This window comes from Carettochelys insculpta, chromosome 24, assembly GCF_033958435.1.
Source record: "Carettochelys insculpta isolate YL-2023 chromosome 24, ASM3395843v1, whole genome shotgun sequence".
Lineage (NCBI taxonomy): Eukaryota > Metazoa > Chordata > Testudines > Carettochelyidae > Carettochelys > Carettochelys insculpta.
The window spans coordinates 9,825,771-9,842,680 of NC_134160.1; the positions used below are offsets into that span (position 1 = coordinate 9,825,771).

The window sequence follows — 16,910 nt, forward strand, 5'->3', positions numbered from 1 at the left end:
GAAAGAGAAATGCTAGTATAGCCCTAGTAAATGCATTTTCCTGGGGAAAGGGGCATATTTTACAAGTTATTTAATCAATAAGCTACTGGCAGTCAAGCTTGTACTTTTTCAGTTGTTTAATAGCCCCTAATCTTTTTTTTTCCTGGGATTTTCAGACAGTGAGTAGCTCTCTGGAAAACCTGGAATCTGTACAGGTTTGGAGGGTGGGGCTTCTCCTCTGATCAGTTTCAGTTATCAGCCTACTGTTGATCTATTTCCTCTTGCCAAAAGCAAACTATTGTCAGTTCCATCCTGTTGCTTCAGCTAAATCCTGTTCTTCGTAAGTCCAGCCTTTGCCTCTGCCCATTAACTTGGGTATTTCTCTTTACCTTTTATTTGCCCTTTTGAGGGACTTCCTTTCATAACTTCTAAAAAGTCTTAGATATATTTTTCCCTCGAAGCCCAGGCTGCCTGGGCGCTGAAACCTCGGGAGCGATCCGTGAGGCGCTGCGTGAGGCTGTTGTGATCTCTCCACCTTTGTGCTCCTGGCTTTGGTAGGGTGCGCCCGGAGCGGAGCTTTGTTCCCCGCGTGGCCGGGGATTGTCTGTAGAAGGACCTCGGTGGGGGCTGAAGGGACGGCGGACGCTGGGCTGGGGGCTCCAGCTCTGCGGGTGCGCGCCCGCTTGTGCCTGGCCGTGGAGGGGGGTGCGCCAGGAGGGCCGGCTGGTGCTGAAGGGACAGCTCCCCAACCTGCCCACTCGCCCCCCGCAGACCCGGATGCGGGGGGCAGGCGCCAGGTAGCACAGCCCACCGCACGCCTGGGCGCTGCAGGAGGCTGCACGCCCGACCGCCCACGCGGAGCTCAGCCCCACCTGCTCGCGCGCGGGCGGCGGCTGCGCCCCGCGGCCGCCATCCGCCCGGAGCCCCGCTCGTCGAGGGAGCAGCTGTTGCAACGCCCGGGGTGCACCCCGCCCCCCGGGGCGCCAGCGGGAGGGAATGGGCGGGGGGAGATTCCGGCAGCGCCCGCGTAGCTGAGTCCTGGGGTCTCCGCGCGCGACTGCCCCACGGAGCGCGCCGTGGTGCCCCTACCAGCACACGGGAGGGCTGCGCAGACCCCCCCCGCCCCGCTCGGCGCCCCGCCCAGAGGAGAATGAGGCACAGCCCCTCCCCCCCCGGGGCTAGAGGGCGGGCAGAGTGAAGGTTCGCCCCAGAGCTGACAGGTATTAGCCGCGCGCTGTCCGCTATCGGGGCAGGAGGTGGATTGTGGACCGATCCTTCCGGGCGGTGAGGAGCCGGACCCGGCTCGCTCTGCGGGCAGCGGCAGCAGCTCTGCGGGGACGCGGCGTGCGGGCGCCGCGCGAGCGTTGGCATGGCGGGCAGAGCAGGGCACAGCGCCGCGCGCGCCACCGCCGCCTTTTTCTCTCTCTCTCTCTCCCCACCTCCTTCCTCCGCCTCGCTTGGCCCTCCCCCACGTGACCCGAACCGGCCAATGGGCGGGCGGGGCGGTGGGGATCCGGCTGGAACCGGTTGGGCCGCGTCCGGCTCTATATAAAACTTTATAAACACCCGATTCAAATTAGTGGGGTCGGGAGAGAGAGCGCGAGCGGGGGTCGAACACTAAGCGCGTGCCGCACCGGCCCATCCAGGCGAGCTTCCCCTGCCCGCATCGCCTGGTCCGGCTCGAGCAAGCCCCTCTCACTCCGCCCACAGCGAGCCCCGCCAAGCTCCCCGCGCAGCGCCCGGAGACATGCCTAAAAGAAAGGTACGTGGCGCGGCCGAGGGGCAGCCCCTTCGCCCCCTCTCCGTTCGCGGGGCCAGGACTCTTAATTCCCCCCATCCCCCGCCGCCGTTACAGGGAGGCGGGACTAACCGCTCTCTTCTCCCCCTCCCCCCTTCGGGGCGGTCGCGGTGGTGAGGCGGCGCGCGGGAGAGGCCCCAACGGTCGCGGGGGAGGGGTGGGGCAAGGCAGCGCGAGCCACTTCGCGACCGTTACCCGCCCCGCGCGGCTAACGGCCTTGGGCGCAACGGCCTGAGTGGGCAAGGCGGGGAAGAGGGAGGCGGCTGGGCCTGGTAGGATTAATGGACGGCGAGCGCAGCCGGCTTGATCCGGTTGGTTTTGGCGGGAGGGTGGCTGGAGGCACGTGCCCGCGCGGGGGGAGGAGGATGTGCGGGCTCGCCCCCTCCCTGAAGTAAGCGAGAGCGCGCGGGAAAGGGCGGGAAGCGGCCGCTCTCTGGTTCTGGGGCCGAGTTACCGCCAAAACCAGGGCTTTGGCTGGGCCGTTAGCGGGAGCGGTGTCTCGGTGGGGCACGCCGGTTGCTGAACCCCTAGATTGGAGCCTGGTGGCGAGAGCGAGGTCATCCGTGTGCGTTCCCTTCCCTTGGCTTTCAGCGGCCCGAGACTTAGGGAGGGCTTGTGCTTTAGAATAGTGAGGCTCCCACTATCGTCCCTTTACACCCAGGACTGGAGATCCTAGCGCTTTATGCCGCTCCCACATCGGTGTGCCCGTATCACTTATGGCCAGGTAACTGCTGCTATTGCAGCGTTGTTTAGGAAGCCTCGGTCTGCCAAGTGTCAACGCTGATCTTAAATAACGTTTAGCCCCAGGGCACAGCACAGGACTAACAATCCCAAAATTGGAATAAATGAAACATACAAGTGGAGGAAGGGGCACCTGTGAACTTAACTCTTAGGTGAAACTCAAAGCTATAATTCAGATCTTCTCCCAATCCACCTCTGAAGAAATGTTCAAATTACTGCATTTGCTTGCTCTAACTATTTGAACCAAACTAACAAAAATGGCTTCCTAGCACCCTGTCGTGGGTCTGATGGTTTTATCTTCATTCAGTCCTTTGAGTTCAGTACTGTTAATTTCTTGGTATAACTAGTACTTTTCATTGTAGGCTGAAGGAGATTCCAAGGGCGATAAGGCCAAAGTTAAGGATGAGGTAAGAAGATTTACTTTCCGAGAAAACAAACCAGGAGTCATATAGCGCTTTAAAGACTAACAAAATAATTTGAGGAAGTTTTAGATGCCAAATATTTAAATTTCAAATAACAGATTTGATTTCATCTTGATAAATGGCAAGGCACAAATTGAATTCTTTATGCTAACCTTCAAAAGATTTTTGTTGTAAATTAATCATAGCCTTTGTAAATCTAGCTAATAGTTGTATCTTGACCCACCCTACTTGTTGCCTAAGCCAGGGGTCCTCTAACTGGATAGTCATGAGCCAACCCTGCTTCACTGCCAGTGTTCATAACAGTATTTAAATGTTTAAAAGTTTTTTTTTTCATATTTTTATGGGATTAGAGGCTTGAAACCAGAAGTTTGTTGTGTGAAGGGTAACTAGTACAAAAGCTTGAGTGCCATTGAAAGTAGTGTATTCTTGGTCATGTAAAGAAAACAGATCAGAATGTCCTGGTTAGCCTTTTTAAAAGGGTTGAAACAAATTTACTTTGAAGTCTTTAAAGTAGGTATGTAACTTATATTTAACTCTTTGGATAGTTATATTAATTTATTTTCTTTTTTGATAGCCACAACGGAGATCAGCAAGGTTATCTGCTGTAAGTATTTTGTTATTGGGGTGAGGTATGTTGCATGATGAACACTTTAAAATACTGTTTTTTTTAATAGTAATACTGAAGAGATGCTGCAGGTAGGTAACCTCGTTAGCAGGTCACTTGGGAGGAGGTGTATCAGTTCACTACCTGGTTGATGTGAATATAGCCCTATCTTACAAGCTAGAGGAATGGTTCAATAGCTGGGACAGAAACTCACCCATGTGAGCAAGCAGCTCATGGGGAAAGCAAGTTAACATGGGGAAAAAAATGCAAGCGATCAAGTGCTTGTCACTTTAGTGTTTGAGTTCTACACTTCAGGTCTTTGTCTCTTTTGTCTTTCTTATAGAAACCTGCTCCTCCGAAACCAGAACCTAAACCTAAAAAGGTAGCTGGAAAGGTAAGGTGATGTAAAATATCATGAACATCCTGTGCAAACCATATTTGTGATCTGTGTAGTTTGAGACATGGCATGATGGTAACAGACTTAAATGCTCAGATGCCAGTGCATTCAATAAAAACATTGCTTGTCTACATAAATCTTGGAAGGGTTGATATTGTTAATTAAAATATTTGAGAGAGTTGATAAAGTACTTCAGGGAAATACTTCCATTAAAGCTGTAAAATGCTAAATTCTTGTGTATTGCTCTACTGGTCTCTCTCTCCTCTTCCTCTCTCCTTCTAAATTCCAAATATTTTACTACCCCCCCGCCTCCCCAATTCTGCCAGTAAGCAGCTCTTGGTATTAAGAAGATGCTTGTACTTGTAACAATAATATCTTCCCACTATTTGGCAGAAGGGGGAGAAGTTACCCAAGGGGAAAAAAGGGAAAGCTGATGCTGGCAAGGATGGAAACAACCCAGCAGAAAATGGAGATGCCAAAACAGACCAGGTATAACCTCATGTCCAGTAGCCTCAGTTATTCAAACTGGGAGGTTTTCCATGTTATCTAAAGGCGGGTCAAGGCCTGTACTATACAAATCCGCTTGATTTGATAAGGTTACTTGCTCATGACATAAGGCATGTACACACTTAAATTTTAAGTGTTTGTTCTGGGCTCTTCTGTTGCTAATATTGTCAACTGGTATGTACTTAAAACAAAAGTTCTTTGGTGTCAGTTGAAAGCAGCAGTAAATGCTAAATAGTTACTTATGTTTTACGCTGTTTGTTTTTAACGGTAGAAGTGTATAGAAAAGTAACTTGTCTTGCTTCTAAGGAGTTTCTAATTCTGTGTGTCACTTTTTGTATATTGTGATCTGATTACTATAACAAAGCATAATTCGAAGCTCCTCAGTGGTTTGGGACTATAACTTTTCTTCTCTGATTTTGTTATAAATGAGAAATGAGTGTAAGTCTCCACAATATACTGACTAGTTTTTTCTTTTTTCTTTCAGGCACAAAAAGCTGAAGGTGCTGGTGATGCCAAGTGAATTGTGTGAATTTTTGATAACTGTGTACTTCTGGTGACTGTACAGTTTGAAATACTATTTTTTATCAAGTTTTATAACAATGCAGAATTTTGTTTTACTTTTTTTTTAAGCTATGTTGTTAGCACACAGAATGCTTCATTGTCGTGTTTTTTGGGGGGAGCAATGGGGGCAAAATATCACTTACTATATTTCTCAGAAATTTTTTTTTTTTTTTTTTTTTTTAATAGTCCCCATTCTTTTTTGGTTTGTGGGTGTTTTAGGAGAAGGGCTCTTCCCAAACATGAGGAGGAGGGATTTCCTGATGCTGTATATCAGTTTGTGAAATGCATTGGAGTGAACATTAAAGCTCCCAACATGCCTGGATGCCAGTCTTCAAACTGCAGTTTAATGCCTTCTGTTTTCTGATTCCCTTAATCATTTGCATATCTCTCTTACCACTCCTTTTTGAATATGGCAAAAGGCATTTTGGGACTTATTGCCCTAAATCTAATGCATTGTCACTATTGGGCAATCCAGACTTCGTGTCAAAATTGGAGATGTTAAGGCTCTGAAAGGAGCTATATTTTCTCTTTTATATTGTGGACCTTCAGATTAAAAACTGCAGTTTTTAATTTTTTTCTTCTAAAAGTCAGGGTAGGCTCGTGAAAAGTTGTTAAACAACATGCTAAATGTGAAAGTGTCTGCCCTCACTCTAAACTTTTCCCTGTCCAAGTATGAAATGAAGATTCTTCATTGGTTTTATATAGTAACTTTTATGTTTTGGTAGTCCATGGAGGGAGGGGAGTTTGAAGTTGTTGTAAAATGTTGCAGATTGTAGCCCATGTCCTGCCTGAATTACCATGATTGTTTATGAAAAGTACCTTTAATAAAGCTGGATATGGTTTGGCTTGGACTGTTTTTAATGTTGGTTTGTTTTTGTTTTGTTTTTTTTCCCCCCTCTCACCTTTTGACATGATAACATTCCTGAAGGAGGAAGTGAACAGTGGTATTTGCTTGTTGTATATACCTTAATAGGATAGTTTGTTCCCAAAACAAAGGTGTATTTAGTCACCGTGCCCTCACAGTAGAAGTTACGTACACCTGGTAGATCAGTTGCAAGGTTGTCCAGGTTCTATCTGGCCCTAGATTGCATTCTGAGCTGGTATATGGAGGTGATGATTCTGCCAGGGTGGTGACTACTTGTGGGGTTACTTGTGTGGCTTCGATGTAAGAACCTAAATAAATAGATTTCTTGAGTATTGTGGTTTAACATACCGTAGTGGTTAAATTATAAGGGGAGAACTTATATTGTAATTTAATTAGGTTTATTGTACTAGCACGTTGTTGTAAAGGGCTATGCAAGAGATTTGCTGGCTGAATTTTATTGGCTCTGTGGAGATAATTAGAGCAAAGCTTACTTTGCATATTCACTTCATAACTTGACAGTTTTGTTTCGTTTTCTTTATCACTTTTTTGTTTAGTCATTTCTTACTGAAAGAACATTAAATCTTTTTTTTAATAATTAAATAGTTTCAAGTGGGGTATGTCTGCCCTTGAGTCCTCATAACAATTCCTGTGGTTCTACAATCGCATCTTTTTATTTTTAAAATTGTAGGTTACCATAAGTGTAGCATTTTAAGTGGTTAAAATCAGACAACAGTTATGCTTGAAGTGCTCTAGTCTTGCATAAGCATTCCATTCAGTTACTGCCTGCAACAATAACTTTTGTGGAGCAAAGTCAGTAAACTTTGGTAAACTTCCCAGAGCAGTGGTTGTGTATTAATATTGTATATTCATATTTGAGCACTGACACAGAAAATTCCTGCCTTCAGATGCACTTACAGAGATGATAGGCAGGGTGGAAGAATAACATTGTTTAGTTCTGTATTTGAAATGTTTACTCTTTCTAAAGATGTGGCAACTTTTATCTCTGGCTTGTGGTATTGAGATGCAGGTAGTGTCAAGCTGTACCTTTATGTATTTATCATGTCACTTGGGTTAGAAAAGTGCAGGATAAATCATGTCTAGTCAGTTGTTAGGCCACACAATTTTGTTAAATATATGAATTAAGTCAGGGATTCTCAAACTTCTGTTTACTCATGACTCCCTTCTGACAACAAAAATTACTACAGGAGCAGGGACTCAATACAGACTTCAAGCCCTGCTGCCTGAGGCACTCAGACCTGGGAGAGGGTATTAAATCCTGAGTCCTGGTGCCTACAGCTGAAGCCTTAGCCTTGCTGTCAAGGGCTGAAGCCATTGGGCTTTGGCCCAGGGCAACGTGGCTTGGTCATCTTGGCTTAGGTTCCAGCAAGTCTGACACCAGCCTTGATGACCCCATTAAAATGGGATTGTGAACCACTTAGTGAGAACCACTGGTCTAAGTAGTAAAATGAGGAAATGGACATGTCATATAAACCCATGTGAACATAGTATATGTAGGAAAAATGTATCCATGTGTTTCAGTTAGTATTCAAACAGTGAATTGCAGCTTGCTAGGTTTCACTTTCACTGTCCAATTCTAACTGGATTGTATATATGTCTTCACAGTTTTGTTTCCATTAATTTTAACATAGCAGCAAGCTCTCATTTTACTGAATCTATTTTTAAATATTAACTCTGGATGTGCTATGGGACCATTTCCCAAAGTGTGGTCTGCAGCCCAGTACCAGTCCTTTGTTTGGGGGGGTGGGTGGGGGGTGAATACTGATCCTTAGAAAATATACAAATTATGCTGCACGATTGTGTTAATTGGGTACGTTTCATATTTTTCCAGGTAATTAAAGTAGTAAGAAGTTAGGCACTTGAGTATTTTATATCAAGATTTATATTATGTACTATTATTGTGAATGAATAATAAACAGTAAAAATTTAAAAACTTTGTATTTTTATATGCATTTATATTTTTGGGCTGCAAAAAGGGTACTGAAAAAAACCCAGCCCTAACTATAAAGGTTGGGGCAACCCGGTGCTATAGAATACAGAAGGTCTGAAGTATTTTTACAGATTCCTCCTCCTGCCTGGATAAAAGCCTGTTATACTTTCCAGCAAAGGAGAGTTGGAGAAGGCATTCAGTAGAATCCATCACAGATGCTCGGAGTGCGCAAAGGATTTTCTTCAGTGTAATGCTTGTCTAATTAAGCTAAATGCATAATGTTCTTGGGTGGCTACATGTCAATGAAAAGTAAAACTACTGAAGCCTAATTATTATAACTCTTTTAAATGGCAGTGTTCAGTATAGCTTTTTCCAAGATTAACAGTATCTAAACAGGCATATTGTACTATATCTGCCTTATTTTGTGGATAGTAACAGAGAGGTGATTGTCTTAGTTTGTATCCTAACAAAAAAAGCAGTCATGTAGCACTTCAAAGACTAACCAAATAACGTATTAGGTGATGAGCTTTTGTGGGGCAGACCTCACTCCTTCAGTTCTTAAGGAGTGAGGTCTGCCCCACAAAAGCTCATCACCTAATACGTTATTTTGTTAGTTTTTGAAGTGCTACGTGACTGCTTTTTTTGTTTTATTTAGTGGAATGTTTCGTCTAAATCGGGGTTCCTAAACTCAGGGATACGTGAGAGAAATCTTGTGTATTGATTTTTATCTATCTTATTGGATTTTCATGATAGGCTACTCTGCTTTAAAACTGTGAAGAATTTATGTCAAATATGGTACAAATTGAAACTCTGGTCTGGACACACCTGTAATCCAGCATGATTTTAGTTAGCCAAATGACGGCTTTTATCATGGGTTTGGCAAGTTCTCTATGGTCCCGTAAAGTTTGTTTACAGCCGCCAGTCCTGGCTCTTGGTGTTGTGCTATTAAGCTGTAATTTACCCCTCAGTGTTTTCTAAGAGACAGTAAGTAGTGGAATTGCTGGTAATGGTGCTGGACAGTATTGACCTGTGCTCTGGCAAACTTCCTCATTCTGTACCAGTCGGGTCCTGAGAGTGCTAGTCTAAAGAGTTTCAACCTGTAGTGTAATTTATCTAAATATGTACCCCAAGACCATACATAAAGTAAACTATGTATGGAGCCCTCACCTCCAGTAACCATACAGCATGAGTTCAGTTGCCCAGCAACTGTCTATTCTCAGGCCACATCTATAATAATATTGTGAGACAGAAACCTAAACTACACAACTGTGACATGAATAGTGTACCATGTGAGTAGTGGAGCTGAAGCTGATGTATTTAGGTAGGCTTACAGCGTATCCTCACCGTAGTAACTTGTTGGCAGTTGACTCGTTAGTGGACAGTTGGTACTCTCCTGTCAACTTCACTTGCTTTTCTTGCTTTGGTGGAATACTTGAGTTGATGGAATCATTTGGTGGTTGGTTGATTGCATCTATACTGGACATGATTAACTTGCCTCCCCCTCCCCGCCTGCCATCACTCACTTCCTATGGATCCAGTGGGTAGTAGAGGCATGCTGTAACAGAGCTCAGAACTTAGAGGAGTTTGGGGGTAGAGTTGTGTATGCCTTACTATAAGTGCATCTGTGCATAACTGTGACAGATAGAGGGCTAAATACAGGCAGTGTTTGAAAAAGGCACAAAGTATCAGAAACAAGAAGGATGGGAGTACATGAGTAGCTGCTAGAGCTGGAGAGGAGGTATGCAGTAAGAAAAGTTTGGGAACCTCTGCTCTTGACTAACAGGAGAGTGATTAATCACTTTTTAACTGGTGGCTAATATCAAGGTTTAATTTTTGTAAGTTAAATATTAATGCAGTGCAAATTTAACTATGATAGAAGATTTCACCACCCATGGGAAAAATAAAAGTCCATGGCAGAGTCTCTGATCCCCTACAAATCTCTCTGGCCTTTAACCTTAGCTTGAACGTTTACGCACGTATTTGTAGCACTGTGTTATGAACCTGAGTTTGTAGGTTGGGGTGCTTTTGGTATGTAGCTAAACCCAGTAGGGCCCCATCTCCACTGCAAGACTGCTTCTTCTCTGTATCTGTGCCAAATGCCTAACTACTCATGCATTTAGCATGACCTGAATTTGGATATGACCATGTACCCAAATGGATTACAGCTGCAAAGCTCATATTTTTGTGTTACCCTTTGTTGCAGGTTTAGACTCTGCTCTTTATTCCTTATATTTTTTTCATTATCTATACTGGAAGGCAATTTAGGAGTCTTCTTTATCCTGCAATCGGTGTCAGCAGTTGGTGCTAGTTAAAATTTCCAAAATGATCCCCATCGTTACTACCTGAGAAACTGCCAGTCTCACTTCCCCACTTAAAACAAAAAAGCAGTCAAGTAGCACTTTAAAGACTAACAAAATAATTAATTAGGTGAGCTTTCGTGGGACAGACCAACTTCTTCAAACCATAGCCATACCAGAACAGACTCAATATTTAAGGCACAGAGAACCAAAAACAGTAATCAAAGTCGGCAAATCAGAAAAAAATTATCAAGGTGAGCAAATCAGAGAGCAGAGGCGTGGGGTGGAGGGAGAGTCAAGAATTAGATTAAGCCAAGTATGCCGGCACCCCTATAATGTCGCAGAAAACTTGCATCCTGATTCAAACCACTTGTTAATATGTCAAATTTGAATATGGAAGACTGAAAATTCTTCTTCAGTAGGACGCGAACTCTTAAGTCATTAACAGATTGGCCCACTCCATTAAAATGTAGGCTGACTGGTTTGTGGATCAGGAACGTTGTGATGTCTGTTTTGTGCCCATTAACTCTGTCTGAGAGAGTTTGAAGTCTGTCCGATATACAGAGCATCTGGGCATTGTTGGCACGTGATGACATATATGATAGTTGAGGAACATGAGAATGTGAATTCTGTGAACAGAATCATGGACACATTCTCATGTTCCTCAACTATCATATATGTCATCACGTGCCAACAATGCCCAGATGCTCTGTATATCGGACAGACTTCAAACTCTCTCAGACAGAGTTAATGGGCACAAAACAGACATCACAACGTTCCTGATCCACAAACCAGTCAGCCTACATTTTAATGGAGTGGGCCAATCTGTTAATGACTTAAGAGTTCACGTCTTACTGAAGAATTTTCAGTTTGCTCTGGAAAGAGAAACTGCTGAACTCTTCCATATTCAAATTTGACATATTAACAAGTGGTTTGAACCGGGATGCAAATTTTCTGGGACATTATAGGGGCTCTTTAGCATACTTGGCTTAATCTAAATCTGCTTAATCTAATTCTTGACTCCCCTGCTCTCTGATTTTGCTCACCTTGATAATTTTTTTCTGAATTGTCAACTTTGATTACTGTTTTTGATTCTCTATGCCTTAAATATTGAGTCTGTTCTGGTATGGCTATGGTCTGAAGAAGTGGGTCTGTCCCTTGAAAGCTCACCTAATAAATTATTTCGTTAGTCTTTAAAGTGCTACTTGACTTTTTTTTTTTTTTTTATAGTATATAGACTAGCACAGCTGTCTCTGGCCACGTCTACACGTGCACGCTACTTCGAAGTAGTGGCGCCAACTTCAAAATAGCGCCCGTCACGGCTACACGTGTTGGGCGCTATTTTGAAGTTGAAATCGACGTTAGGCGGCAAGACGTTGAAGCCGCTAACCCCATGAGGGGATGGGAATAGCGCCCTACTTTGACGTTGAACGTCGAAGTAGGGCACATGTAGACGATCTGCGTCCTGCAACATCAAAATAGTGGGGTCCGCCATAGCGGCCATCAGCTGAGGGGTTGAGAGACTCTCTCTCTCCAGCCCCTGCGGGGCTCTATGGTCACCGTGTGCAGCAGCCCTTAGCCCAGGGCTTCTGGCTGTGCTGCAGCAGCTGGGGATCCATGCTGCATGTACAGGGTCTGCAACCAGTTGTTGGCTCTGTGGATCTTGTGGTGTTCAGTGCAACTGTGTCTGGGAGGGGCCCTTTAGGGGAGCGGCTTGCTGTTGAGTCCGCCGTGTGACCCTGTCTGCAGCTGTTCCTGGCACCCTTATTTCGATGTGTGCTACTTTGGCGTGTAGACGTTCCCTCGCAGCGCCTATTTCGATGTGGTGCTGCCCAGCGTCGAAGTTGAATGTCGACGTTGCCAGCCCTGGAGGACGTGTGGACGTTATTCATCGAAAGCTTATTTCGATTGTAGCGACATCGAAAGTCTATATTTCGATGTAGCGTGCACGTGTAGACGTAGCCCCTGTGTTACTATTCCCCACTTAATCGTGTTGCATGAAGGTAATTGGGAGATTTGAAGGTCTGTGCTCAGGATCCTAGGGCATTCTTAGTGGAGGGTCCTTGACTGGAATTATTCTCTTCCCCGCCCCACCCCCTCGCCCACCCCAGCTACAGTTGAATCTTGATGTAAAGCTCATCTATTCACTCAGACTTTTGTTTGAGGGCGATTGGACTGCACAAATGATGCTAACAGGTTTGGGGATAGAAATCTGTTTCGTAAGATACGTAGTTTTTATTGGTCTTGTGTGCTTGAAGCTTGTACAATTGAACCCATAAAATACATTTTAATTTGGTAATTATTTTTTAACTTTAATGTTGTTTGTTTCAAACAGCTTTAACTTTGTCTATTAGATAAATTAATGGCTTTGATGCAACTGGAAGATAATAGATATATAAAGAATAGGTAGCCCAGAACAAATCTTGGCAAACCAATCTAATTTTCTTCTTTGACAGGGCTACTGTTGTAGTGGTTCAGGTAAAGCTATAGAGGAAATCAGTCTTTATGTTTAGTAATGCTTCTTAACAGTCTCTCGAGCAAACTAGAGAAACATAGTCTTTGCTAAATTACTTTAAGATAGGTATGTTACTGTATGAAAAATCATTCTCAGTAGTTAATTCTTTAGTGTCAAACTGGGAAAATGTGTCTAATGGGCTTCTACAGGGGGAAAGTCCTGGTGTTAATCAGTATCCCGATGTTGATCAGAATTTTCATTAATGATTTGGATAAAGGAGTATAGAGTGTGCTTACAAAATTTGCAGAGGACACCAAGTAGGTGGGGTTGCAAGCACTTTGGAAGGTAGGATCAGAATTCAAAATGAACTTGGCAAATTGGAGAATTGATCTTAAATTAACAAGATGGAATTCAGTAAAGACAAGTGTAAAGTACGTAATGAGGAAAAAATCTAACGCACAGCTACAACATGAGGAAAAACTAAGTAGTAGATAGTATACTGCTGAAAAATGTCTGGGTGTTCTAGCAGATCACAAATTGAGAGTCAATGTGATGCCATCATGAAAAAAGTTAATATTCTGAAGTGTATTAGAAGAGTGTCAAATAAGACGAGGTAATTGTCCCACTCTAATTTGCACTGCAGTGACCTCAGCTGTAGTACTGTGTCCAGTGCTGGATACCAGACTTTAAGAAAGACGTGAATAAATATGAGAGTCCATAAGAAAATAACAAAAATGATAAAAGGTTTAGGGAACTTGACCTGTGAAAACAAGGCATGTTTAGTTTTAAAACTACTGGGGCCGGGACTTCTACCTCAAATCATCAAATATATTCATGACTGTGTTGCAAAAAGGATAGTGGTTAATTGTTCTCCATGTTTCCAGAAGGTAGGATAAGTAATGGTCTTAATCTGCAGCAAGGGAGATTCAGGTTAGATATGAGGAAAAACATTCTGAAGCTCTGAAACAAGCTTTCAAGAAAGGTTGTAGAATTCCCATCATTGAAAGCTTTTGAAAAACATGTTGAACAAACAGCTGTCAGGGGTGAGCTAGGTTTACTTGATCCTACCACAGCACAAGGAGCTGGATGTGATGGCTTATCAAGGTTCCTGCCAGCTCTACATTTCTATGACTAAGGTAAGTGCTGTCAGTAGTGTGGTTGAAGCAGGTAAAGAGCATGGATGAGACCTTGGAAAAAACAGTGGGCTTGTATTGTAGCTGCAAGCTTTCTTGTTAATATTTAGAAATTGTTTTAGCTGCTGACTTGATTTTTGCTTGAGAATAAGTTTCCAAAATCTTAAATAGCATTACAAATGTGTAACATACATTTTGGATCACAGTTGTAGCTAACTTCTTTTATATTGCAAGAAAAAGAACCAAGTCCAGATTAGAGAGCCAGGGGCTGGTTTCAGGAGCAGCTTTGATGTAAGTATGAGGTGCTAGTGGCAAACAATCAAAGCAGACATTGCTTTACAGTGTGATCCATGCAGTTCTGTCTCATGTTTATTACTGAAGAAATTCTGTGCTGCTGCTGCAGAATTAATTTCTGGAGCAAATATATTTTTTTACCACGAAAAATGCGTTCTGTCTGTGAAATGCTTCAGTTCAAGTGCTTGTTCACATTGACTTCAATCGTGTGTGTGTGTGTGTGTGTATGTGTGCTGAGCCATAACTATAGTAATTTGAACATTTTTTTTTCCCCTACCTGCCAGCCCCCATAGAGTCAGTAGCAGAGTCGCCTGGAGTGACATCTTCATGGTGCTCAGTATATGACCCTGTGAGCAACAACAGATCCCAAAGCAGCACAACCCCTTTTGAGGTCAAAACAGGAGTCAGACAAGGCTGCATGACTGCCCCAGCACTGTTCTGCATCTTTATTGCCATGACCCTTTACCTCATTGATGGCAAGTTTCCAGATGGCATGAAGACTGTCTATAGAACAAATGGGAAGCTTTTCAATCTCAGGAGACTGAAGGCTAAAAGCAAGGAAGACCTCCACAACCTCAATCATGGAGCTCCAGTACATGGAAGAGCAGCAACCATGCTGTCATTCTCGCAGCCCTTCAGACCATCCTAAGCATTTTTACTGAAGCATACGAGAATCTCAGCCTCACACTGAACATCAAAAAGATTAAAGTGCTCCACCAACACTCACCAATGTGACAATCTAATGTGCCATCTACTGACGTCTATGGAGAACTGCTGGAAAATGTGGAGCATTTCCCATACCTTGGAGTCACCTTTCCATTAAATTCGACATTGATGTGGAAATTCATCATCTGAGTTGTGCAAGCTCTGCTTTTGCTTGCCTGAGTCAAAGGGTCTTTCTGAACCAGGACATTTTGTCTCAAGATAAGGCTCCTTGTATACTGTGCAGTGGTTGTTCCAGTGCTACTGTGGGCATGTGAAATGTGGACAACATACAAGCATCATTTTGAAGGCACTTGAACAATATCATTGCTACCTCAGGGGAATCCTAAATATATCTTGGGAGGATAGGTGCATGAACACTAGCTTCCTGGAAGAGTCCAACATGACCAGCATGGAAGCCATTATCATTCATCAGCAACTTTGACTGGTCACGTGTTCTGGATGTCTGATCCCTGCCTCCCAAAACAGATTTTCTGAGTTGGAGGAATGACAGAGGAAAATTGGGGCCAGAGGTAGTGATATAATGACATGCTGAAGGCACACATGAAAGTGCAGCATTGGTGTCAACACTTGGGAGAATCTTACCCAGGCCCATCCCTAGTGGAATGCAGTAACTTGAGAGGGTGGCTTAATTTAAGAGGTCCTGCCCCAGCACAGATGAGAGGTAGAGAAGAAGAAAAGAGCAACAAAAACAGCTCCAAAATCTGGCTGGTTAGCCATCAATAGTCTCTCAAATAGAAAATGTCCTACATGTTATCGAGTGACTGCTGAGAAAAATATATGAACCTGCCAACCTGACTCTTCCCTGGTCCTTTCAGTTCCTTCTCATTGTCTGTCTGTCTGGTGCTGTGGAACCTGACTCACATGCTCACAAATGCTTCCTACCTTTTGTAGGCAGTTAAAATTGTTAATTTTTGTACTCTTGTTAGTTCTGAGTGGCTGGGATTGTTCTGTCCCATTGCCTGCCCAGGTTTGCGGGGTATGCCGCAAACCCAGGGCTTCAAGGCTTGCTGTTCCTGCCAAAAGCTGATGCCTAATAGAGACCCCCATTGACTCTTGCTTATGTTGCCTGGGGAGAAGCTCATCAGTTGGAATGCTGCAAAATTTGCAAGGCATTTTCAAACATCACAAGAAAAAAAGAGGCTTTCTTTTAAAGCAGCTTCTAATCGAAGCAGCACTTAAACCTGTGGCACAGGTACCTCTGAGCATGAGTGGAGTGCCCTAGTGTCAGTATGAGAAATAGTGCACAGAAAGGATTCAGTAAAGGAGCTCTGGCACCATTAGTCGCCAGTACCACACCATAAAGCTGAGCCATGGCATCGCTCGACATCAACAGTGCTGCTCAATCACCACAAAACAGGAGATGGACCATTCCCCCCATGGGCCTGCTAAACCACCTATTGGCCAGTGAGTCCACCGGTGGGATTCACCAGCTCAGCCCAAAGCGGTGCCATTGACTCCAGAAGCCCAGGCACCATTGAATCTAGCATTCAGTGGTGCCTCTGCCAACTAGACCCAGTGGAGGTCTTGGAACCCCCTGCCATGTCTTACATATTTGAGGTGGCCAGGGACTTGATTAAGTTAATGGTGCTGCTCATACTGGCAGACAAGGACAACCCATCAGCACCACCCAAACAAGTGCCATTGAGAGGCAAGCCTGCCTTGTTGTCGTGCAATCTATGGACCAACACCATCCAAGGCACTGTTCCAGGCCCTCATCTTCCACTCACCAGCACCTGTGGTAATGCAAACATGCACAATACCAGTGTAGGCATTGCCACGCTCACCAGCACCAAGAAGCTAGCACCAATGCTTGCCAGAAGCGGACCTGAGAAATTGCTTCCCAGCACCACAGAATGGGCACCATTCCTGTGACAGTAGGCACTGTCTCTTCGCTGTGTTCCTCCTAGCACTGGTCCCTGAGTTTCTTTTCATAGCATAACTATCTGCCCGTGATGCATCATTACCAGCTTTATCCCCTTCCTCTGGGTTTTCCATTTTAGAGGCTGAAGGTACATCTACACTGCAAGGAAGATTAGTCACGGAGATAGCCGTGTTTAGTCTGTATTCTATCAAAAGGAAAAAGCAGTCATGTAGCACTTTAAAGACTAACAAAATAATTTGTTAGAAGTGGGTTTGTCCCACAAAAGCTTATCACCTAACAAATTATTTTGTTAGTTTTTAAA

The 16,910-nt window shown here is 44.1% G+C and overlaps 1 protein-coding gene across 1 annotated transcript; it reads left to right on the forward strand.

Moving 5' to 3' along the window:
- Positions 1-1,491: 1,491 nt before the first annotated feature.
- Positions 1,492-5,858, forward strand: HMGN2 (high mobility group nucleosomal binding domain 2). The gene is made up of 6 exons (XM_074976162.1): positions 1,492-1,741; positions 2,881-2,925; positions 3,515-3,544; positions 3,888-3,938; positions 4,335-4,430; positions 4,933-5,858. Exons 1-6 carry the CDS (start codon positions 1,727-1,729, stop codon positions 4,966-4,968), a joined length of 273 nt encoding a protein of 90 aa, XP_074832263.1. The 5' UTR covers positions 1,492-1,726; the 3' UTR covers positions 4,969-5,858.
- The last annotated feature ends 11,052 nt before the right edge of the window (positions 5,859-16,910 follow it).

Excerpts from the sequence above, each read along its gene's own strand:
- HMGN2 (XM_074976162.1), top strand. Across the intron at positions 3,545-3,887 it reads GATCAGCAAGGTTATCTGCT|AAACCTGCTCCTCCGAAACC; the intron begins GTAAGTATTTTG and ends TCTTTCTTATAG. Across the intron at positions 3,939-4,334 it reads CTAAAAAGGTAGCTGGAAAG|AAGGGGGAGAAGTTACCCAA; the intron begins GTAAGGTGATGT and ends ACTATTTGGCAG.